At 46.7% G+C, this 27,010-nt stretch overlaps 1 protein-coding gene across 1 annotated transcript in view; it reads left to right on the forward strand.

Annotated features, from left to right (window-relative positions):
• Positions 1-26,366, forward strand: part of LOC127914264 (germ cell-specific gene 1-like protein) — a 27,601-nt gene extending 1,235 nt beyond the window's left edge. Inside the window, exons 2-6 of the mRNA XM_052489270.1 lie at positions 24,450-24,588; positions 24,671-24,718; positions 24,997-25,149; positions 25,313-25,424; positions 25,526-26,366. Coding sequence (XP_052345230.1) covers positions 24,450-24,588; positions 24,671-24,718; positions 24,997-25,149; positions 25,313-25,424; positions 25,526-25,904 — 831 coding nt within the window. The 3' untranslated portion in view covers positions 25,905-26,366. The remainder of the gene's footprint in view (positions 1-24,449; positions 24,589-24,670; positions 24,719-24,996; positions 25,150-25,312; positions 25,425-25,525) is intronic.
• Positions 26,367-27,010: the final 644 nt, after the last annotated feature.

Raw genomic sequence — 27,010 nt, forward strand, 5'->3', positions numbered from 1 at the left:
GGAGGCTCACCTGATACACACGCTAACCACAGCAGGAGGGTCACCTGACACACACTTAGTAACACAGGTGGTTGATCTTGTCTGAGTTATATTATAAATACCTTAGTGTTGTAGACAATGGGGAATAGATTTGGGAGTGAATCCATTTAGAGGGATTACATCCCATGTGAGTTTTACAACAGAGATAGGAGCGACAAGCTGACCCAGTGTCATTCACAAGAAGTGGGATGCGATTTTAATCAATCCCTACTGGGCATTAACTTCAATTCAAAGTCTATTTCATTTATTTTAAATAACGTGGAAACAATGTTGATTCAACCAGTGTGTGCCCAGTGGGTCACTTAGAAAGGATAAGAGAAAGAATGTAGGGTTTTACTCAGAATGTTCAGGTATGTGTTGTGTGGAACAAATATGGCACAGGAAGTTAAGAGAGGTGAACAGAAAGATACAGTTCCACTGTCATCCGATGGAAACCAAGATAATATTCTACTCTCCCCAGAGAGCCCAACTCAGAACCCATACAACAGAACCCTGTCTCCCCAGAGGAAATATAATATTCTACTCTCTCCAGAGAGCCCAACTCAGAACCCATACAACAGAACCCTGTCCCCCCAGAGGAAATATAATATTTTACTCTCTCCAGAGAGCCCAACTCAGAACCCATACAACAGAACCCTGTCCCCCCAGAGGAACTATAATATTCTACTCTCCCCAGAGAGCCCAACTCAGAACCCATATAACAGAGCCCTGTCCCCCCAGAGGAAATATAATATTCTACTCTCCCCAGAGAGCCCAACTCAGGACCCATACAACAGAACCCTGTCCCCCCAGAGGAAATATAATATTCTACTCTCCCCAGAGAGCCCAACTCAGAACCCATACAACAGAATCCTGTCCCCCAGAGGAAATATAATATTCTACTCTCCCCCAGAGAGCCCAATTCAGAACCCATACAACAGAACCCTGTCCCCCAGAGGAAATATAATATTCTACTCTCCCCAGAGAGCCCAACTCAGAACCCATACAACAGAAGGCTAACCCCTCACAGGAAATATAATATTCTACTCTCCCAGAGAGCCCAACTCAGAACCCATACAACAGAACCCTGTCTCCCCAGAGGAAATATAATATTCTACTCTCCCCAGATAGCCCAACTCAGAACCCATACAACAGAACCCGTCCCCCCAGAGGAAATATAATATTCTACTGTCCCCAGAGAGCCCAACTCAGAACCCATACAACAGAACCCTGTCCCCCCAGAGGAAATATAATATTCTACTCTCCCCAGAGAGCCCAACTCAGAACCCATACAACAGAATCCTGTCCCCCCAGAGGAAATATAATATGCTACTCTCTCCAGAGAGCCCAACTCAGAACCCATACAACAGAACCCTGTCTCCCCAGAGGAAATATAATATTCTACTGTCCCCAGAGAGCCCAACTCAGAACCCATACAACAGAACCCTGTCCCCCCAGAGGAAATATATTATACTACTCTCCCCAGAGAGCCCAACTCAGAACCCATAGAACAGAACCCTGTCTCCCCAGAGGAAATATAATAGTATATTGTCCCCAGAGAGCCCAACTCAGAACCCTGTCCCCAGAGGAAATATAATATTCTACTCTCTCCAGAGAGCCCAACTCAGAACCCATACAACAAAACCCTGTCCCCCCAGAGGAAATATATTATTCTACTCTCCCCAGAGAGCCCAACTCAGAACCCATAGAACAGAACCTTGTCTCCCCAGAGGAAATATAATAGTATATTGTCCCCAGAGAGCCCAACTCAGAACCCATACAACAGAACCCTGTCCCCCCAGAGGAAATATAATATTCTACTCTCTCCAGAGAGCCCAACTCAGAACCCATACAACAGAACCCTGTCTCCCCAGAGGAAATATAATATTCTACTCTCCCCAGAGAGCCCAACTCAGAACCCGTACTACAGAATCCTGTCCCCCCAGAGGAAATATAATATTCTACTCTCTCCAGAGAGCCCAACTCAGAACCCATACAACAGAACCCTGTCTCCCCAGAGGAAATATAATATTATACTCTCCCCAGAGAGCCCAACTCAGAACCCATACAACAGAACCCTGTCCCCCCATAGGAAATATAATATTCTACTCTCCCCAGAGAGCCCAACTCAGAACCCGTACTACAGAATCCTGTCCCCCCAGAGGAAATATAATATTCTACTCTCCCCAGATAGCCCAACTCAGAACCCATAGAACAGAACCCGTCCCCCCAGAGGAAATATAATATTCTACTGTCCCCAGAGAGCCCAATTCAGAAACCATACAACAGAAACCTGTCCCCCCAGAGGAAATATAATATTCTACTCTCCCCAGAGAGCCCAACTCAGAACCCATACAACAGAACCCTGTCCCCCCAGAGGAAATATAATATTCTACTCTCCCCAGAGAGCCCAACTCAGAACCCATAGAACAGAACCCTGTCTCCCCAGAGGAAATATAATAGTATATTGTCCCCAGAGAGCCCAACTCAGAACCCATACAACAGAACCCTGTCCCCCAGAGGAAATATAATATTCTACTCTCTCCAGAGAGCCCAACTCCAGAACCCATACAACAGAACCCTGTCTCCCCAGAGGAAATATAATATTCTACTCTCCCCAGAGAGCCCAACTCAGAACCCGTACTACAGAATCCTGTCCCCCCAGAGGAAATATAATATTATACTCTCCCAGAGAGCCCAACTCAGAACCCGTACAACAGAATCCTGTCCCCCAGAGGAAATATAATATTCTACTCTCCCAGAGAGCCCAACTCAGAACCCATACAACAGAACCCTGTCTCCCCAGAGGAAATATAATATTATACTCTCCCCAGAGAGCCCAACTCAGAACCCATACAACAGAACCCTGTCCCCCATAGGAAATATAATATTCTACTCTCCCCAGAGAGCCCAACTCAGAACCCGTACAACAGAATCCTGTCCCCCAGAGGAAATATAATATTCTACTCTCCCCAGATAGCCCAACTCAGAACCCATAGAACAGAACCCGTCCCCCAGAGGAAATATAATATTCTACTGTCCCCAGAGAGCCCAATTCAGAAACCATACAACAGAAACCTGTCCTCCCAGAGGAAATATAATATTCTACTCTCCCCAGAGAGCCCAATTCAGAACCCATACAACAGAACCCTGTCTCCCCAGAGGAAATATAATATTCTATTGTCCCCAGAGCCCAACTCAGAACCCATACAACAGAGCCCTGTCCCCCAGAGGAAATATAATATTCTACTCTCCCCAGAGAGCCCAACTCAGAACCCATACAACAGAACCCTGTCTCCCAGAGGAAATATAATATTATATTGTCCCCAGAGAGCCCAACTCAGAACCCATACAACAGAACCCTGTCCCCCAGAGGAAATATAATATTCTACTCTCTCCAGAGAGCCCAACTCAGAACCCATACAACAGAACCCTGTCCCCCAGAGGAAATATAATATTCTACTCTCTCCAGAAAGCCCAACTCAGAACCCATACAACAGAACCCTGTCTCCCCAGAGGAAATATAATATTATACTCTCCCCAGAGAGCCCAACTCAGAACCCATACAACAGAACCCTGTCCCCCCAGAGGAAATATAATATTCTACTCTCCCCAGAGAGCCCAACTCAGAACCCATACAACAGAATCCTGTCCCCCCAGAGGAAATATAATATGCTACTCTCTCCAGAGAGCCCAACTCAGAACCCATACAACAGAACCCTGTCTCCCCAGAGGAAATATAATATTCTACTGTCCCCAGAGAGCCCAACTCAGAACCCATACAACAGAACCCTGTCCCCCCAGAGGAAATATATTATACTACTCTCCCCAGAGAGCCCAACTCAGAACCCATAGAACAGAACCCTGTCTCCCCAGAGGAAATATAATAGTATATTGTCCCCAGAGAGCCCAACTCAGAACCCTGTCCCCCCAGAGGAAATATAATATTCTACTCTCTCCAGAGAGCCCAACTCAGAACCCATAGAACAGAACCTTGTCTCCCCAGAGGAAATATAATAGTATATTGTCCCCAGAGAGCCCAACTCAGAACCCATACAACAGAACCCTGTCCCCCCAGAGGAAATATAATATTCTACTCTCTCCGGAGAGCCCAACTCAGAACCCATACAACAGAACCCTGTCTCCCCAGAGGAAATATAATATTCTACTCTCCCAGAGAGCCCAACTCAGAACCCGTAGAATCCTGTCCCCCAGAGGAAATATAATATTCTACTCTTCCAGAGAGCCCAACTCAGAACCCATACAACAGAACCCTGTCTCCCCAGAGGAAATATAATATTATACTCTCCCCAGAGAGCCCAACTCAGAACCCATACAACAGAACCCTGTCCCCCATAGGAAATATAATATTCTACTCTCCCCAGAGAGCCCAACTCAGAACCCGTACTACAGAATCCTGTCCCCCAGAGGAAATATAATATTCTACTCTCCCCAGATAGCCCAACTCAGAACCCATAGAACAGAACCCGTCCCCCAGAGGAAATATAATATTCTACTGTCCCCAGAGAGCCCAATTCAGAAACCATACAACAGAAACCTGTCCCCCAGAGGAAATATAATATTCTACTCTCCCCAGAGAGCCCAACTCAGAACCCATACAACAGAACCCTGTCCCCCAGAGGAAATATAATATTCTACTCTCCCCAGAGAGCCCAACTCAGAACCCATAGAACAGAACCCTGTCTCCCCAGAGGAAATATAATAGTATATTGTCCCCAGAGAGCCCAACTCAGAACCCATACAACAGAACCCTGTCCCCCAGAGGAAATATAATATTCTACTCTCCCAGAGAGCCCAACTCAGAACCCATACAACAGAACCCTGTCTCCCCAGAGGAAATATAATATTCTACTCTCCCCAGAGAGCCCAACTCAGAACCCGTACTACAGAATCCTGTCCCCCAGAGGAAATATAATATTATACTCTCCCCAGAGAGCCCAACTCAGAACCCATACACAGAATCCTGTCCCCCCAGAGGAAATATAATATTCTACTCTCCAGAGAGCCCAACTCAGAACCCATACAACAGAACCCTGTCTCCCCAGAGGAAATATAATATTATACTCTCCCCAGAGAGCCCAAGAACAGAACCCTGTCTCCCCAGAGGAAATATAATAGTATATTGTCCCCAGAGAGCCCAACTCAGAACCCATACAACAGAACCCTGTCCCCCAGAGGAAATATAATATTCTACTCTCTCCAGAGAGCCCAACTCAGAACCCATACAACAGAACCCCTCCCCAGAGGAAATATAATATTCTACTCTCCCCAGAGAGCCCAACTCAGAACCCGTACCAGAATCCTGTCCCCCAGAGGAAATATAATATTATACTCTCCCCAGAGAGCCCAACTCAGAACCCGTACTACAGAATCCTGTCCCCCAGAGGAAATATAATATTCTACTTTCCAGAGAGCCCAACTCAGAACCCATACAACAGAACCCTGTCTCCCCAGAGGAAATATAATATTATACTCTCCCCAGAGAGCCCAACTCAGAACCCATACAACAGAACCCTGTCCCCCCATAGGAAATATAATATTCTACTCTCCCCAGAGAGCCCAACTCAGAACCCGTACTACAGAATCCTGTCCCCCCAGAGGAAATATAATATTCTACTCTCCCCAGATAGCCCAACTCAGAACCCATAGAACAGAACCCGTCCCCCCAGAGGAAATATAATATTCTACTGTCCCCAGAGAGCCCAATTCAGAAACCATACAACAGAAACCTGTCCTCCCAGAGGAAATATAATATTCTACTCTCCCCAGAGAGCCCAATTCAGAACCCATACAACAGAACCCTGTCTCCCCAGAGGAAATATAATAGTATATTGTCCCCAGAGCCCAACTCAGAACCCATACAACAGAGCCCTGTCCCCCCAGAGGAAATATAATATTCTACTCTCCCCAGAGAGCCCAACTCAGAACCCATAGAACAGAACCCTGTCTCCCCAGAGGAAATATAATAGTATATTGTCCCCAGAGAGCCCAACTCAGAACCCATACAACAGAACCCTGTCCCCCCAGAGGAAATATAATATTCTACTCTCTCCAGAGAGCCCAACTCAGAACCCATACAACAGAATCCTGTCCCCCCAGAGGAAATATAATATTCTACTCTCCCCAGAGAGCCCAACTCAGAACCCATACAACAGAACCCTGTCCCCCCAGAGGAAATATAATATTCTACTCTCCCCAGATAGCCCAACTCAGAACCCATAGAACAGAACCCGTCCCCCCAGAGGAAATATAATATTATACTCTCCCCAGAGAGCCCAATTCAGAACCCATACAACAGAACCCTGTCCCCCAGAGGAAATATAATATTCTACTCTCCAGAGAGCCCAACTCAGAACCCATACAACAGAGCCCTGTCCCCCCAGAGGAAATATAATATTCTACTCTCCCCAGAGAGCCCAACTCAGAACCCATAGAACAGAACCCTGTCTCCCCAGAGGAAATATAATAGTATATTGTCCCCAGAGCCCAACTCAGAACCCATACAACAGAGCCCTGTCCCCCAGAGGAAATATAATATTCTACTCTCCCCAGAGAGCCCAACTCAGAACCCATACAACAGAACCCTGTCCCCCCAGAGGAAATATAATATTCTACTCTCCCCAGATAGCCCAACTCAGAACCCATAGAACAGAACCCGTCCCACCCAGAGGAAATATAATATTATACTCTCCCAGAGAGCCCAATTCAGAACCCATACAACAGAACCCTGTCCCCCAGAGGAAATATAATATTGTACTCTCTCCAGAGAGCCCAACTCAGAACCCATATAACAGAGCCCTGTCCCCCAGAGGAAATATAATATTCTACTCTCCCCAGAGAGCCCAACTCAGAACCCATAGAACAGAACCCTGTCTCCCCAGAGGAAATATAATAGTATATTGTCCCCAGAGCCCAACTCAGAACCCATACAACAGAGCCCTGTCCCCCCAGAGGAAATATAATATTCTACTCTCCCCAGAGAGCCCAACTCAGAACCCATACAACAGAACCCTGTCCCCCCAGAGGAAATATAATATTCTACTCTCCCCAGATAGCCCAACTCAGAACCCATAGAACAGAACCCGTCCCCCCAGAGGAAATATAATATTATACTCTCCCCAGAGAGCCCAATTCAGAACCCATACAACAGAACCCTGTCCCCCCAGAGGAAATATAATATTGTACTCTCTCCAGAGAGCCCAACTCAGAACCCATACAACAGAACCCTGTCTCCCCAGAGGAAATATAATATTCTACTCTCCCCAGAGAGCCCAACTCAGAACCCGTACTACAGAATCCTGTCCCCCCAGAGGAAATATAATATTCTACTCTCTCCAGAGAGCCCAACTCAGAACCCATACAACAGAACCCTGTCTCCCCAGAGGAAATATAATATTATACTCTCCCCAGAGAGCCCAACTCAGAACCCATACAACAGAACCCTGTCCCCCATAGGAAATATAATATTCTACTCTCCCCAGAGAGCCCAACTCAGAACCCGTACTACAGAATCCTGTCCCCCAGAGGAAATATAATATTCTACTCTCCCCAGATAGCCCAACTCAGAACCCATAGAACAGAACCCGTCCCCCAGAGGAAATATAATATTCTACTGTCCCCAGAGAGCCCAATTCAGAAACCATACAACAGAAACCTGTCCCCCAGAGGAAATATAATATTCTACTCTCCCCAGAGAGCCCAACTCAGAACCCATACAACAGAACCCTGTCCCCCAGAGGAAATATAATATTCTACTCTCCCAGAGAGCCCAACTCAGAACCCATAGAACAGAACCCTGTCTCCCCAGAGGAAATATAATAGTATATTGTCCCCAGAGAGCCCAACTCAGAACCCATACAACAGAACCCTGTCCCCCCAGAGGAAATATAATATTCTACTCTCTCCAGATAGCCCAACTCAGAACCCATACAACAGAACCCTGTCTCCCCAGAGGAAATATAATATTCTACTCTCCCCAGAGAGCCCAACTCAGAACCCGTACTACAGAATCCTGTCCCCCCAGAGGAAATATAATATTCTACTCTCTCCAGAGAGCCCAACTCAGAACCCATACAACAGAACCCTGTCTCCCCAGAGGAAATATAATATTATACTCTCCCCAGAGAGCCCAACTCAGAACCCATACAACAGAACCCTGTCCCCCCATAGGAAATATAATATTCTACTCTCCCCAGAGAGCCCAACTCAGAACCCATACTTTACAGAATCCTGTCCCCCAGAGGAAATATAATATTCTACTCTCCCAGAGAGCCCAACTCAGAACCCATACAACAGAACCCTGTCCCCCCAGAGGAAATATAATATTTACTCTCTCCAGAGAGCCCAACTCAGAACCCATACAACAGAACCCTGTCCCCCAGAGGAACTATAATATTCTACTCTCCCCAGAGAGCCCAACTCAGAACCCATATAACAGAGCCCTGTCCCCCCAGAGGAAATATAATATTCTACTCTCCCCAGAGAGCCCAACTCAGGACCCATACAACAGAACCCTGTCCCCCCAGAGGAAATATAATATTCTACTCTCCCCAGAGAGCCCAACTCAGAACCCATACAACAGAATCCTGTCCCCCCAGAGGAAATATAATATTCTACTCTCCCCAGAGAGCCCAATTCAGAACCCATACAACAGAACCCTGTCCCCCCAGAGGAAATATAATATTCTACTCTCCCCAGAGAGCCCAACTCAGAACCCATACAACAGAAGGCTAACCCCCTCACAGGAAATATAATATTCTACTCTCCCCAGAGAGCCCAACTCAGAACCCATACAACAGAACCCTGTCTCCCCAGAGGAAATATAATATTCTACTCTCCCCAGATAGCCCAACTCAGAACCCATACAACAGAACCCGTCCCCCCAGAGGAAATATAATATTCTACTGTCCCCAGAGAGCCCAACTCAGAACCCATACAACAGAACCCTGTCCCCCCAGAGGAAATATAATATTCTACTCTCCCCAGAGAGCCCAACTCAGAACCCATACAACAGAATCCTGTCCCCCCAGAGGAAATATAATATGCTACTCTCTCCAGAGAGCCCAACTCAGAACCCATACAACAGAACCCTGTCTCCCCAGAGGAAATATAATATTCTACTGTCCCCAGAGAGCCCAACTCAGAACCCATACAACAGAACCCTGTCCCCCCAGAGGAAATATATTATACTACTCTCCCCAGAGAGCCCAACTCAGAACCCATAGAACAGAACCCTGTCTCCCAGAGGAAATATAATAGTATATTGTCCCCAGAGAGCCCAACTCAGAACCCTGTCCCCCAGAGGAAATATAATATTCCTCTTCCAGAGAGCCCAACTCAGAACCCATACAACAAAACCCTGTCCCCCAGAGGAAATATATTATTCTACTCTCCCCAGAGAGCCCAACTCAGAACCCATAGAACAGAACCTTGTCTCCCAGAGGAAATATAATAGTATATTGTCCCCAGAGAGCCCAACTCAGAACCCATACAACAGAACCCTGTCCCCCAGAGGAAATATAATATTCTACTCTCTCCAGAGAGCCCAACTCAGAACCCATACAACAGAACCCTGTCTCCCAGAGGAAATATAATATTCTACTCTCCCCAGAGAGCCCAACTCAGAACCCGTACTACAGAATCCTGTCCCCCAGAGGAAATATAATATTCTACTCTCTCCAGAGAGCCCAACTCAGAACCCATACAACAGAACCCTGTCTCCCCAGAGGAAATATAATATTATACTCTCCCCAGAGAGCCCAACTCAGAACCCATACAACAGAACCCTGTCCCCCATAGGAAATATAATATTCTACTCTCCCCAGAGAGCCCAACTCAGAACCCGTACTACAGAATCCTGTCCCCCCAGAGGAAATATAATATTCTACTCTCCCCAGATAGCCCAACTCAGAACCCATAGAACAGAACCCGTCCCCCCAGAGGAAATATAATATTCTACTGTCCCCAGAGAGCCCAATTCAGAAACCATACAACAGAAACCTGTCCCCCCAGAGGAAATATAATATTCTACTCTCCCCAGAGAGCCCAACTCAGAACCCATACAACAGAACCCTGTCCCCCCAGAGGAAATATAATATTCTACTCTCCCCAGAGAGCCCAACTCAGAACCCATAGAACAGAACCCTGTCTCCCCAGAGGAAATATAATAGTATATTGTCCCCAGAGAGCCCAACTCAGAACCCATACAACAGAACCCTGTCCCCCCAGAGGAAATATAATATTCTACTCTCTCCAGAGAGCCCAACTCAGAACCCATACAACAGAACCCTGTCTCCCCAGAGGAAATATAATATTCTACTCTCCCCAGAGAGCCCAACTCAGAACCCGTACTACAGAATCCTGTCCCCCCAGAGGAAATATAATATTATACTCTCCCCAGAGAGCCCAACTCAGAACCCGTACTACAGAATCCTGTCCCCCCAGAGGAAATATAATATTCTACTCTCTCCAGAGAGCCCAACTCAGAACCCATACAACAGAACCCTGTCTCCCCAGAGGAAATATAATATTATACTCTCCCCAGAGAGCCCAACTCAGAACCCATACAACAGAACCCTGTCCCCCCATAGGAAATATAATATTCTACTCTCCCCAGAGAGCCCAACTCAGAACCCGTACTACAGAATCCTGTCCCCCAGAGGAAATATAATATTCTACTCTCCCCAGATAGCCCAACTCAGAACCCATAGAACAGAACCCGTCCCCAGAGGAAATATAATATTCTACTGTCCCCAGAGAGCCCAATTCAGAAACCATACAACAGAAACCTGTCCTCCCAGAGGAAATATAATATTCTACTCTCCCCAGAGAGCCCAATTCAGAACCCATACAACAGAACCCTGTCTCCCCAGAGGAAATATAATAGTATATTGTCCCCAGAGCCCAACTCAGAACCCATACAACAGAATCCTGTCCCCCAGAGGAAATATAATATTCTACTCTCCCAGAGAGCCCAACTCAGAACCCATACAACAGAACCCTGTCTCCCCAGAGGAAATATAATATTATACTCTCCCCAGAGAGCCCAACTCAGAACCCATACAACAGAACCCTGTCTCCCCAGAGGAAATATAATATTCTACTCTCCCCAGAGAGCCCAACTCAGAACCCATACAACAGAACCCTGTCCCCCCAGAGGAAATATAATATTCTACTCTCTCCAGAGAGCCCAACTCAGAACCCATACAACAGAACCCTGTCTCCCCAGAGGAAATATAATATTCTACTCTCCCCAGAGAGCCCAACTCAGAACCCATACAACAGAACCCTGTCCCCCCAGAGGAAATATAATATTCTACTTCCCCAGAGAGCCCAACTCAGAACCCATACAACAGAATCCTGTCCCCCAGAGGAAATATAATATTCTACTTCAGATAGCCCAACTCAGAACCCATAGAACAGAACCCTGTCCCCCAGAGGAAATATAATATTCTACTGTCCCCAGAGAGCCCAATTCAGAAACCCATACAACAGAAACCTGTCCCCCAGAGGAAATATAATATTCTACTCTCCCCAGAGAGCCCAACTCAGAACCCATACAACAGAACCCTGTCTCCCCAGAGGAAATATAATATTCTACTCTCCCCAGAGAGCCCAACTCAGAACCCATAGAACAGAACCCTGTCTCCCCAGAGGAAATATAATAGTATATTGTCCCCAGAGAGCCCAACTCAGAACCCATACAACAGAACCCTGTCCCCCCAGAGGAAATATAATATTCTACTCTCCCCAGAGAGCCCAACTCAGAACCCATACAACAGAACCCTGTCTCCCCAGAGGAAATATAATATTCTACTCTCCCCAGAGAGCCCAACTCAGAACCCGTACTACAGAACCCTGTCCCCCAGAGGAAATATAATATTCTACTCTCCCAGAGAGCCCAACTCAGAACCCATACAACAGAACCCTGTCCCCCAGAGGAAATATAATATTATACTCTCCCCAGAGAGCCCAACTCAGAACCCATACAACAGAACCCTGTCCCCCAGAGGAAATATAATATTCTACTCTCCCAGAGAGCCCAACTCAGAACCCAGAACCTAGAGGAAATATAATATTCAGAGAGCCCAACTCAGAACCCATACAACAGAACCCTGTCCCCCCAGAGGAAATATAATATTCTACTCTCCCCAGAGAGCCCAACTCAGAACCCATAGAACAGAACCCTGTCCCCCAGAGGAAATATAATATTCTACTCTCCCCAGAGCCCAACTCAGAACCCATAGAACAGAACCCTGTCCCCAGAGGAAATATAATATTCTACTGTCCCCAGAGAGCCCAATTCAGAAACCATACAACAGAAACCTGTCCTCCCAGAGGAAATATAATATTCTACTCTCCCCAGAGAGCCCAATTCAGAACCCATACAACAGAACCCTGTCTCCCCAGAGGAAATATAATATTCTACTCTCCCCAGAGAGCCCAACTCAGAACCCGTACTACAGAATCCTGTCCCCCCAGAGGAAATATAATATTCTACTCTCTCCAGAGAGCCCAACTCAGAACCCATACAACAGAACCCTGTCTCCCCAGAGGAAATATAATATTATACTCTCCCCAGAGAGCCCAACTCAGAACCCATACAACAGAACCCTGTCTCCCCAGAGGAAATATAATATTCTACTCTCCCCAGAGAGCCCAACTCAGAACCCGTACTACAGAATCCTGTCCCCCCAGAGGAAATATAATATTCTACTCTCTCCAGAGAGCCCAACTCAGAACCCATACAACAGAACCCTGTCTCCCCAGAGGAAATATAATATTATACTCTCCCCAGAGAGCCCAACTCAGAACCCATACAACAGAACCCTGTCCCCCCATAGGAAATATAATATTCTACTCTCCCCAGAGAGCCCAACTCAGAACCCGTACTACAGAATCCTGTCCCCCAGAGGAAATATAATATTCTACTCTCCCCAGATAGCCCAACTCAGAACCCATAGAACAGAACCCGTCCCCCAGAGGAAATATAATATTCTACTGTCCCCAGAGAGCCCAATTCAGAAACCATACAACAGAAACCTGTCCCCCAGAGGAAATATAATATTCTACTCTCCCCAGAGAGCCCAACTCAGAACCCATACAACAGAACCCTGTCCCCCCAGAGGAAATATAATATTCTACTCTCCCCAGAGAGCCCAACTCAGAACCCATAGAACAGAACCCTGTCTCCCCAGAGGAAATATAATAGTATATTGTCCCCAGAGAGCCCAACTCAGAACCCATACAACAGAACCCTGTCCCCCCAGAGGAAATATAATATTCTACTCTCTCCAGATAGCCCAACTCAGAACCCATACAACAGAACCCTGTCTCCCCAGAGGAAATATAATATTCTACTCTCCCCAGAGAGCCCAACTCAGAACCCGTACTACAGAATCCTGTCCCCCAGAGGAAATATAATATTCTACTCTCCAGAGAGCCCAACTCAGAACCCATACAACAGAACCCTGTCTCCCCAGAGGAAATATAATATTATACTCTCCCCAGAGAGCCCAACTCAGAACCCATACAACAGAACCCTGTCCCCCCATAGGAAATATAATATTCTACTCTCCCCAGAGAGCCCAACTCAGAACCCGTACTACAGAATCCTGTCCCCCCAGAGGAAATATAATATTCTACTCTCTCCAGAGAGCCCAACTCAGAACCCATACAACAGAACCCTGTCCCCCCAGAGGAAATATAATATTTTACTCTCTCCAGAGAGCCCAACTCAGAACCCATACAACAGAACCCTGTCCCCCCAGAGGAACTATAATATTCTACTCTCCCCAGAGAGCCCAACTCAGAACCCATATAACAGAGCCCTGTCCCCCCAGAGGAAATATAATATTCTACTCTCCCCAGAGAGCCCAACTCAGGACCCATACAACAGAACCCTGTCCCCCCAGAGGAAATATAATATTCTACTCTCCCCAGAGAGCCCAACTCAGAACCCATACAACAGAATCCTGTCCCCCCAGAGGAAATATAATATTCTACTCTCCCCAGAGAGCCCAATTCAGAACCCATACAACAGAACCCTGTCCCCCCAGAGGAAATATAATATTCTACTCTCCCCAGAGAGCCCAACTCAGAACCCATACAACAGAAGGCTAACCCCACAGGAAATATAATATTCTACTCTCCCCAGAGAGCCCAACTCAGAACCCATACAACAGAACCCTGTCTCCCCAGAGGAAATATAATATTCTACTCTCCCCAGATAGCCCAACTCAGAACCCATACAACAGAACCCGTCCCCCCAGAGGAAATATAATATTCTACTGTCCCCAGAGAGCCCAACTCAGAACCCATACAACAGAACCCTGTCCCCCCAGAGGAAATATAATATTCTACTCTCCCCAGAGAGCCCAACTCAGAACCCATACAACAGAATCCTGTCCCCCCAGAGGAAATATAATATGCTACTCTCTCCAGAGAGCCCAACTCAGAACCCATACAACAGAACCCTGTCTCCCCAGAGGAAATATAATATTCTACTGTCCCCAGAGAGCCCAACTCAGAACCCATACAACAGAACCCTGTCCCCCCAGAGGAAATATATTATACTACTCTCCCCAGAGAGCCCAACTCAGAACCCATAGAACAGAACCCTGTCTCCCCAGAGGAAATATAATAGTATATTGTCCCCAGAGAGCCCAACTCAGAACCCTGTCCCCCCAGAGGAAATATAATATTCTACTCTCTCCAGAGAGCCCAACTCAGAACCCATACAACAAAACCCTGTCCCCCCAGAGGAAATATATTATTCTACTCTCCCCAGAGAGCCCAACTCAGAACCCATAGAACAGAACCTTGTCTCCCCAGAGGAAATATAATAGTATATTGTCCCCAGAGAGCCCAACTCAGAACCCATACAACAGAACCCTGTCCCCCCAGAGGAAATATAATATTCTACTCTCTCCAGAGAGCCCAACTCAGAACCGATACAACAGAACCCTGTCTCCCCAGAGGAAATATAATATTCTACTCTCCCCAGAGAGCCCAACTCAGAACCCGTACTACAGAATCCTGTCCCCCAGAGGAAATATAATATTCTACTCTCCCAGAGAGCCCAACTCAGAACCCATACAACAGAACCCTGTCTCCCCAGAGGAAATATAATATTATACTCTCCCCAGAGAGCCCAACTCAGAACCCATACAACAGAACCCTGTCCCCCATAGGAAATATAATATTCTACTCTCCCCAGAGAGCCCAACTCAGAACCCGTACTACAGAATCCTGTCCCCCAGAGGAAATATAATATTCTACTCTCCCCAGATAGCCCAACTCAGAACCCATAGAACAGAACCCCGTCCCCCAGAGGAAATATAATATTCTACTGTCCCCAGAGAGCCCAATTCAGAAACCATACAACAGAAACCTGTCCCCCAGAGGAAATATAATATTCTACTCTCCCCAGAGAGCCCAACTCAGAACCCATACAACAGAACCCTGTCCCCCAGAGGAAATATAATATTCTACTCTCCCCAGAGAGCCCAACTCAGAACCCATAGAACAGAACCCTGTCTCCCCAGAGGAAATATAATAGTATATTGTCCCCAGAGAGCCCAACTCAGAACCCATACAACAGAACCCTGTCCCCCCAGAGGAAATATAATATTCTACTCTCTCCAGAGAGCCCAACTCAGAACCCATACAACAGAACCCTGTCTCCCCAGAGGAAATATAATATTCTACTCTCCCCAGAGAGCCCAACTCAGAACCCGTACTACAGAATCCTGTCCCCCCAGAGGAAATATAATATTATACTCTCCCCAGAGAGCCCAACTCAGAACCCGTACTACAGAATCCTGTCCCCCCAGAGGAAATATAATATTCTACTCTCTCCAGAGAGCCCAACTCAGAACCCATACAACAGAACCCTGTCTCCCCAGAGGAAATATAATATTATACTCTCCCCAGAGAGCCCAACTCAGAACCCATACAACAGAACCCTGTCCCCCCATAGGAAATATAATATTCTACTCTCCCCAGAGAGCCCAACTCAGAACCCGTACTACAGAATCCTGTCCCCCAGAGGAAATATAATATTCTACTCTCCCCAGATAGCCCAACTCAGAACCCATAGAACAGAACCCGTCCCCCAGAGGAAATATAATATTCTACTGTCCCCAGAGAGCCCAATTCAGAAACCATACAACAGAAACCTGTCCTCCCAGAGGAAATATAATATTCTACTCTCCCCAGAGAGCCCAATTCAGAACCCATACAACAGAACCCTGTCTCCCCAGAGGAAATATAATAGTATATTGTCCCCAGAGCCCAACTCAGAACCCATACAACAGAGCCCTGTCCCCCCAGAGGAAATATAATATTCTACTCTCCCCAGAGAGCCCAACTCAGAACCCATAGAACAGAACCCTGTCTCCCCAGAGGAAATATAATAGTATATTGTCCCCAGAGAGCCCAACTCAGAACCCATACAACAGAACCCTGTCCCCCCAGAGGAAATATAATATTCTACTCTCTCCAGAGAGCCCAACTCAGAACCCATACAACAGAACCCTGTCTCCCCAGAGGAAATATAATATTCTACTCTCTCCAGAAAGCCCAACTCAGAACCCATACAACAGAACCCTGTCTCCCCAGAGGAAATATAATATTATACTCTCCCCAGAGAGCCCAACTCAGAACCCATACAACAGAACCCTGTCCCCCCAGAGGAAATATAATATTCTACTCTCCCCAGAGAGCCCAACTCAGAACCCATACAACAGAATCCTGTCCCCCCAGAGGAAATATAATATGCTACTCTCTCCAGAGAGCCCAACTCAGAACCCATACAACAGAACCCTGTCTCCCCAGAGGAAATATAATATTCTACTGTCCCCAGAGAGCCCAACTCAGAACCCATACAACAGAACCCTGTCCCCCAGAGGAAATATATTATACTACTCTCCCCAGAGAGCCCAACTCAGAACCCATAGAACAGAACCCTGTCTCCCCAGAGGAAATATAATAGTATATTGTCCCCAGAGAGCCCAACTCAGAACCCTGTCCCCCCAGAGGAAATATAATATTCTACTCTCTCCAGAGAGCCCAACTCAGAACCCATAGAACAGAACCTTGTCTCCCCAGAGGAAATATAATAGTATATTGTCCCCAGAGAGCCCAACTCAGAACCCATACAACAGAACCCTGTCCCCCCAGAGGAAATATAATATTCTACTCTCTCCGGAGAGCCCAACTCAGAACCCATACAACAGAACCCTGTCTCCCCAGAGGAAATATAATATTCTACTCTCCACAGAGAGCCCAACTCAGAACCCGTACTACAGAATCCTGTCCCCCCAGAGGAAATATAATATTCTACTCTCTCCAGAGAGCCCAACTCAGAACCCATACAACAGAACCCTGTCTCCCAGAGGAAATATAATATTATACTCTCCCCAGAGAGCCCAACTCAGAACCCATACAACAGAACCCTGTCCCCCATAGAAATATAATATTCTACTCTCCCCAGAGAGCCCAACTCAGAACCCGTACTACAGAATCCTGTCCCCCAGAGGAAATATAATATTCTACTCTCCCCAGATAGCCCAACTCAGAACCCATAGAACAGAACCCGTCCCCCCAGAGGAAATATAATATTCTACTGTCCCCAGAGAGCCCAATTCAGAAACCATACAACAGAAACCTGTCCCCCAGAGGAAATATAATATTCTACTCTCCCAGAGAGCCCAACTCAGAACCCATACAACAGAACCCTGTCCCCCCAGAGGAAATATAATATTCTACTCTCCCCAGAGAGCCCAACTCAGAACCCATAGAACAGAACCCTGTCTCCCCAGAGGAAATATAATAGTATATTGTCCCCAGAGAGCCAAACTCAGAACCCATACAACAGAACCCTGTCCCCCCAGAGGAAATATAATATTCTACTCTCTCCAGAGAGCCCAACTTAGAACCCATACAACAGAACCCTGTCTCCCCAGAGGAAATATAATATTCTACTCTCCCCAGAGAGCCCAACTCAGAACCCGTACTACAGAATCCTGTCCCCCCAGAGGAAATATAATATTATACTCTCCCCAGAGAGCCCAACTCAGAACCCGTACTACAGAATCCTGTCCCCCCAGAGGAAATATAATATTCTACTCTCTCCAGAGAGCCCAACTCAGAACCCATACAACAGAACCCTGTCTCCCCAGAGGAAATATAATATTATACTCTCCCAGAGAGCCCAACTCAGAACCCATACAACAGAACCCTGTCCCCCATAGGAAATATAATATTCTACTCTCCCCAGAGAGCCCAACTCAGAACCCGTACTACAGAATCCTGTCCCCCAGAGGAAATATAATATTCTACTCTCCCCAGATAGCCCAACTCAGAACCCATAGAACAGAACCCGTCCCCCAGAGGAAATATAATATTCTACTGTCCCCAAGAGCCCAATTCAGAAACCATACAACAGAAACCTGTCCTCCCAGAGGAAATATAATATTCTACTCTCCCCAGAGAGCCCAATTCAGAACCCATACAACAGAACCCTGTCTCCCCAGAGGAAATATAATAGTATATTGTCCCCAGAGCCCAACTCAGAACCCATACAACAGAGCCCTGTCCCCCCAGAGGAAATATAATATTCTACTCTCCCCAGAGAGCCCAACTCAGAACCCATAGAACAGAACCCTGTCTCCCCAGAGGAAATATAATAGTATATTGTCCCAAGAGAGCCCAACTCAGAACCCATACAACAGAACCCTGTCCCCCCAGAGGAAATATAATATTCTACTCTCTCCAGAGAGCCCAACTCAGAACCCATACAACAGAACCCTGTCTCCCCAGAGGAAATATAATATTATACTCTCCCCAGATAGCCCAACTCAGAACCCATAGAACAGAACCCGTCCCCCCAGAGGAAATATAATATTCTACTGTCCCCAGAGAGCCCAATTCAGAAACCATACAACAGAAACCTGTCCCCCCAGAGGAAATATAATATTCTACTCTCCCCAGAGAGCCCAACTCAGAACCCATACAACAGAACCCTGTCCCCCCAGAGGAAATATAATATTCTACTCTCCCCAGAGAGCCCAACTCAGAACCCATAGAACAGAACCCTGTCTCCCCAGAGGAAATATAATAGTATATTGTCCCCAGAGAGCCCAACTCAGAACCCATACAACAGAACCCTGTCCCCAGAGGAAATATAATATTCTACTCTCTCCAGAGAGCCCAACTCAGAACCCATACAACAGAACCCTGTCTCCCAGAGGAAATATAATATTATACTCTCCCCAGATAGCCCAACTCAGAACCCATAGAACAGAACCCGTCCCCCAGAGGAAATATAATATTCTACTGTCCCCAGAGAGCCCAATTCAGAAACCATACAACAGAAACCTGTCCCCCAGAGGAAATATAATATTCTACTCTCCCCAGAGAGCCCAACTCAGAACCCATACAACAGAACCCTGTCCCCCCAGAGGAAATATAATATTCTACTCTCCCCAGAGAGCCCAACTCAGAACCCATAGAACAGAACCCTGTCTCCCCAGAGGAAATATAATAGTATATTGTCCCCAGAGAGCCCAACTCAGAACCCATACAACAGAACCCTGTCCCCCCAGAGGAAATATAATATTCTACTCTCTCCAGAGAGCCCAACTCAGAACCCATACAACAGAACCCTGTCTCCCCAGAGGAAATATAATATTCTACTCTCCCCAGAGAGCCCAACTCAGAACCCGTACTACAGAATCCTGTCCCCCCAGAGGAAATATAATATTATACTCTCCCCAGAGAGCCCAACTCAGAACCCGTACTACAGAATCCTGTCCCCCCAGAGGAAATATAATATTCTACTCTCTCCAGAGAGCCCAACTCAGAACCCATACAACAGAACCCTGTCTCCCCAGAGGAAATATAATATTATACTCTCCCCAGAGAGCCCAACTCAGAACCCATACAACAGAACCCTGTCCCCCCATAGGAAATATAATATTCTACTCTCCCCAGAGAGCCCAACTCAGAACCCGTACTACAGAATCCTGTCCCCCAGAGGAAATATAATATTCTACTCTCCCCAGATAGCCCAACTCAGAACCCATAGAACAGAACCCCGTCCCCCAGAGGAAATATAATATTCTACTGTCCCCAGAGAGCCCAATTCAGAAACCATACAACAGAAACCTGTCCTCCCAGAGGAAATATAATATTCTACTCTCCCCAGAGAGCCCAATTCAGAACCCATACAACAGAACCCTGTCTCCCCAGAGGAAATATAATAGTATATTGTCCCCAGAGCCCAACTCAGAACCCATACAACAGAGCCCTGTCCCCCCAGAGGAAATATAATATTCTACTCTCCCCAGAGAGCCCAACTCAGAACCCATAGAACAGAACCCTGTCTCCCCAGAGGAAATATAATAGTATATTGTCCCCAGAGAGCCCAACTCAGAACCCATACAACAGAACCCTGTCCCCCCAGAGGAAATATAATATTCTACTCTCTCCAGAGAGCCCAACTCAGAACCCATACAACAGAATCCTGTCCCCCCAGAGGAAATATAATATTCTACTCTCCCCAGAGAGCCCAACTCAGAACCCATACAACAGAACCCTGTCCCCCCAGAGGAAATATAATATTCTACTCTCCCCAGATAGCCCAACTCAGAACCCATAGAACAGAACCCGTCCCCCCAGAGGAAATATAATATTATACTCTCCCCAGAGAGCCCAATTCAGAACCCATACAACAGAACCCTGTCCCCCCAGAGGAAATATAATATTGTACTCTCTCCAGAGAGCCCAACTCAGAACCCATATAACAGAGCCCTGTCCCCCCAGAGGAAATATAATATTCTACTCTCCCCAGAGAGCCCAACTCAGAACCCATAGAACAGAACCCTGTCTCCCCAGAGGAAATATAATAGTATATTGTCCCCAGAGCCCAACTCAGAACCCATACAACAGAGCCCTGTCCCCCCAGAGGAAATATAATATTCTACTCTCCCCAGAGAGCCCAACTCAGAACCCATACAACAGAACCCTGTCCCCCCAGAGGAAATATAATATTCTACTCTCCCCAGATAGCCCAACTCAGAACCCATAGAACAGAACCCGTCCCCCCAGAGGAAATATAATATTATACTCTCCCCAGAGAGCCCAATTCAGAACCCATACAACAGAACCCTGTCCCCCCAGAGGAAATATAATATTGTACTCTCTCCAGAGAGCCCAACTCAGAACCCATATAACAGAGCCCTGTCCCCCCAGAGGAAATATAATATTCTACTCTCCCCAGAGAGCCCAACTCAGAACCCATAGAACAGAACCCTGTCTCCCCAGAGGAAATATAATAGTATATTGTCCCCAGAGCCCAACTCAGAACCCATACAACAGAGCCCTGTCCCCCCAGAGGAAATATAATATTCTACTCTCCCCAGAGAGCCCAACTCAGAACCCATACAACAGAACCCTGTCCCCCCAGAGGAAATATAATATTCTACTCTCCCCAGATAGCCCAACTCAGAACCCATAGAACAGAACCCGTCCCCCCAGAGGAAATATAATATTATACTCTCCCCAGAGAGCCCAATTCAGAACCCATACAACAGAACCCTGTCCCCCCAGAGGAAATATAATATTGTACTCTCTCCAGAGAGCCCAACTCAGAACCCATACAACAGAACCCTGTCTCCCCAGAGGAAATATAATATTCTACTCTCCCCAGAGAGCCCAACTCAGAACCCGTACTACAGAATCCTGTCCCCCCAGAGGAAATATAATATTCTACTCTCTCCAGAGAGCCCAACTCAGAACCCATACAACAGAACCCTGTCTCCCCAGAGGAAATATAATATTATACTCTCCCCAGAGAGCCCAACTCAGAACCCATACAACAGAACCCTGTCCCCCATAGGAAATATAATATTCTACTCTCCCCAGAGAGCCCAACTCAGAACCCGTACTACAGAATCCTGTCCCCCAGAGGAAATATAATATTCTACTCTCCCCAGATAGCCCAACTCAGAACCCATAGAACAGAACCCGTCCCCCAGAGGAAATATAATATTCTACTGTCCCCAGAGAGCCCAATTCAGAAACCATACAACAGAAACCTGTCCCCCAGAGGAAATATAATATTCTACTCTCCCCAGAGAGCCCAACTCAGAACCCATACAACAGAACCCTGTCCCCCCAGAGGAAATATAATATTCTACTCTCCCCAGAGAGCCCAACTCAGAACCCATAGAACAGAACCCTGTCTCCCCAGAGGAAATATAATAGTATATTGTCCCCAGAGAGCCCAACTCAGAACCCATACAACAGAACCCTGTCCCCCCAGAGGAAATATAATATTCTACTCTCTCCAGATAGCCCAACTCAGAACCCATACAACAGAACCCTGTCTCCCCAGAGGAAATATAATATTCTACTCTCCCCAGAGAGCCCAACTCAGAACCCGTACTACAGAATCCTGTCCCCCCAGAGGAAATATAATATTCTACTCTCCCCAGAGAGCCCAACTCAGGACCCATACAACAGAACCCTGTCCCCCCAGAGGAAATATAATATTATACTCTCCCCAGAGAGCCCAACTCAGAACCCATACAACAGAACCCTGTCCCCCATAGGAAATATAATATTCTACTCTCCCCAGAGAGCCCAACTCAGAACCCGTACTACAGAATCCTGTCCCCCAGAGGAAATATAATATTCTACTCTCCCCAGATAGCCCAACTCAGAACCCATAGAACAGAACCCGTCCCCCCAGAGGAAATATAATATTCTACTGTCCCCAGAGAGCCCAATTCAGAAACCATACAACAGAAACCTGTCCCCCCAGAGGAAATATAATATTCTACTCTCCCCAGAGAGCCCAATTCAGAACCCATACAACAGAACCCTGTCTCCCCAGAGGAAATATAATAGTATATTGTCCCCAGAGCCCAACTCAGAACCCATACAACAGAGCCCTGTCCCCCCCAGAGGAAATATAATATTCTACTCTCCCCAGGGAGCCCAACTCAGAACCCATAGAACAGAACCCTGTCTCCCCAGAGGAAATATAATAGTATATTGTCCCCAGAGAGCCCAACTCAGAACCCATACAACAGAACCCTGTCCCCCCAGAGGAAGTATAATATTCTACTCTCTCCAGAGAGCCCAACTCAGAACCCATACAACAGAACCCTGTCTCCCCAGAGGAAATATAATATTCTACTCTCTCCAGAGAGCCCAACTCAGAACCCATACAACAGAACCCTGTCCCCCCAGAGGAAATATAATATTCTACTCTCCCCAGAGAGCCCAAATCAGAACCCGTACTACAGAATCCTGTCCCCCCAGAGGAAATATAATATTCTACTCTCTCCAGAGAGCCCAACTCAGAACCCATACAACAGAACCCTGTCCCCCCAGAGGAAATATAATATTATACTCTCCCCAGAGAGCCCAATTCAGAACCCATACAACAGAGCCCTGTCCCCCCAGAGGAAATATAATATTGTACTCTCTCCAGAGAGCCCAACTCAGAACCCATATAACAGAGCCCTGTCCCCCCAGAGGAAATATATTATTCTACTCTCCCCAGAGAGCCCAACTCAGAACCCATAGAACAGAACCCTGTCTCCCCAGAGGAAATATAATAGTATATTGTCCCCAGAGCCCAACTCAGAACCCATACAACAGAGCCCTGTCCCCCCAGAGGAAATATAATATTCTACTCTCCCCAGAGAGCCCAACTCAGAACCCATAGAACAGAACCCTGTCTCCCCAGAGGAAATATAATAGTATATTGTCCCCAGAGCCCAACTCAGAACCCATACAACAGAGCCCTGTCCCCCCAGAGGAAATATAATATTCTACTCTCTCCAGAGAGCCCAACTCAGAACCCATACAACAGAACCCTGTCCCCACAGAGGAAATATAATAGTCTACTCTCTCCAGAGAGCCCAACTCAGAACCCATACAATAGAACCCTGTCCCCCCAGAGGAAATATAATATTCTACTCTCCCCAGAGAGCCCAACTCAGAACCCATACAACAGAAGTCTAACCTCCTCAGAGGAAATATAATATTCTACTCTCCCCAGAGAGCCCAACTCAGAACCCATACAACAGAAGTCTAACCTCCTCAGAGGAAATATAATATTCTACTCTCTCCAGAGAGCCCAACTCAGAACCCACACAACAGAACCCTGTCTCCCCAGAGGAAATATAATATTTTACTCTCCCCAGAGAGCCCAACTCAGAACCCATACAACAGAACCCTGCCCCCCCAGAGGAAATATAATATTCTACTGTCCCCCAGAGAGCCCAACTCAGAACCCATACAACAGAACCCTGTCCCCCCAGAGGAAATATAATATTCTACTCTCTCCAGAGAGCCCAACTCAGAACCCATACAACAGAACCGTGTCTCCCCAGAGGAGAGATGAACTGGCTAAGATCCGCCAGAGACAGCTGGACAATGCTGTCCACTACATCTGGGAGACAGGAGAGGACAAGTACACCTTCAGATACTTCCACACGGGCTTCTGGGAGAGCTGTGAGAAACACGTTGATGGTGAGAAAGGCTACAAGCACACTTTACTTCTCTCTCACAAAAAGTTGCAAACCGCTGATATTGTTCTAAATCTTTCCTCCAGGTGAGAAGTGTCGCAGCTTTATTGAGCTGACTCCTGGTGAAACACAAGGTGTGGTCTCTCTCTCTCTCTCTCTCTCTCTCTCTCTCTCTCTCTCTCTCTCTCTCTCTCTCTCTCTCTCTCTCTCTCTCTCTCTCTCTCTCTCGAACATGTCATGGACAAGGAAAAATACTATTTTAGGCTCAGGGGTTACGTTTAGGGTTACAATTAGGGTTAGGGGGTTGAGGTTAGGGCTTAGGGATAATAGGATTTTGAATGGGAATCAATTGCTTGGTCCCAACAAGGATAGTAAAACAGATGTGTGTGTGTGTCTGTGTGTGTGTCTCCAGGTGTGTTATGGCTATCGGTGATATCTGAGTTCACTTACATCGGCCTATTGGGAATGGGCTTTCTGTTGATGTGGTTGGAGTTGTTGTGTTCCCATAAGGAGATACACGCTCTCAAAATCAACGCCTATGCTGCCATCTGCACCGTACTGTCAGGTAATGCCTCTACCCTCCCTCCCTCCCTCCCTCCCTCCCTCCCTCCCTCCCTCCCTCCTCCCTCCCTCCCTCCCTCCCTCCCTTCCTTCCATCCTCTAGCCAAGATGTTCAGTTAAAGAATCAATGAAACAGTAAATCAATGCTTTTCTCTCTCCCTTTCCAGGTCTGATGGGGATGGTGGCCCACATGATGTACACCACAGTGTTCCAGATGACTGTCATCGTTGGCCCTAAAGACTGGAGGCCTCAGACCTGGGACTACGGCTGGTCATTCGCGTGGGTATTCATTCACAGTCTTAGTAGTGAATAGTAGGGACCCTTCTTTCATAGCCCTCTCTCTCATGACCCCTCCCTCTCTCTCTGTGGTCTCTCCTCAGCCTGGCGTGGATCTCCTTCAGCTGTTGTATGGGAGCTGCAGTCTTCACCCTCAACTCATACACCAAGACCATCATCGAGCTGCGCCACAAACAGAGGCTCCGATTGGAGGAGACCCGCGCCGCCAGCCACGCCCCTCCATACGATGAGGTGGTCCCCGGGGGCGGGATCTACTCTGTCAACGGCCTATTGCAGTGCCCAGACGGGATGATTGACGTGGCGTGGGCACCTGACGGGACTGTGATGGGGGTGGGGAACGGGGATGTACCAACTCTTGTGTTGCTAGGAGGATGTGGGCCAGAGGGCTGTGAGGACTGTGAAAGAGAGATGGATGAGATGGAGGAGGCCATGGAGAGGGAAAGAGCTGATTCGCCCTGTTAATAAGTGATGGGTGGGGCTAAAGAGAACAGAGGAGGACTATGGGTAATGTAGTCACTTTACAGGTACAGTATATGCACCTTGAGCTCTCAAGATGGAAAGACTGAGACAGAGAAAGACTGAAACAGAGAAAGACTGAGACAGAGAAAGACTGAAACAGAGAAAGAGTGAGACAGTGAAAGACTGAGACAGAGAAAGAGTGAGACAGATAAAGACTGAAACAGAGAAAGAGTGAGACAGAACTTGATGGACATGGGACACAGGAAGTGTTTTGGCTGTAAGAGCTACAGTATCTCCTCTTTGACATTGAACAGAGATCACCTTGACATACATGGTTCGGGCTAACACTCCTCACATTGTCATTCATTAATACAATAGTGCCTAATGGTAAGGGATTGTTATACAGTATTGTTATACAGTATGTATGTCAATGTATCCATGTTAGAAATAGTTTTACCATAAGAATCCAATACTTTCTGAACTTTGTAAAACATGCTTTTCACTTGGTCTGAATGGGTCCCGTTCTGAATCTGTAAAATAAAAAATCTGAAGTGGAACTGATGTTATTCATGCAGTCTCAGCCCTCCTTCTCCCTCCTCTCCTATAGGAGACATCTGTCTGTGGATATCTCTGTATTTCTCTGTCTGTGGTACCTCTACTGTAGATCTCTCTGTATGTCTCTATCTGTCTGTGGTGTCTCTACTGTAGATCTCTCTGTATTTCTCTATCTCTCTATGGGTAGCTATGCTGTAGATCTCTCTGTATTTCTCTATCTGTCTGTGGTATCTCTACTGTAGATATCTCTCTATTTCTCTGTCTGTGGTACCTCTACTGTAGATATCTCTGTATGTCTCTATCTCTCTATGGGTAGCTATGCTGTAGATCTCTCTGTATTTCTCTATCTGTCTGTGGTGTCTCTACTGTAGATCTCTCTGTATTTCTCTATCTCTCTATGGGTAGCTATGCTGTAGATCTCTCTGTATTTCTCTATCTGTCTGTGGTATCTCTACTGTAGATATCTCTCTATTTCTCTGTCTGTGGTACCTCTACTGTAGATATCTCTGTATGTCTCTATCTCTCTATGGGTAGCTATGCTGTAGATCTCTCTG

The sequence above is a fragment of the Oncorhynchus keta genome, chromosome 31, assembly GCF_023373465.1.
Source record: "Oncorhynchus keta strain PuntledgeMale-10-30-2019 chromosome 31, Oket_V2, whole genome shotgun sequence".
In the NCBI taxonomy this organism is placed as follows: Eukaryota; Metazoa; Chordata; class Actinopteri; order Salmoniformes; family Salmonidae; genus Oncorhynchus; species Oncorhynchus keta.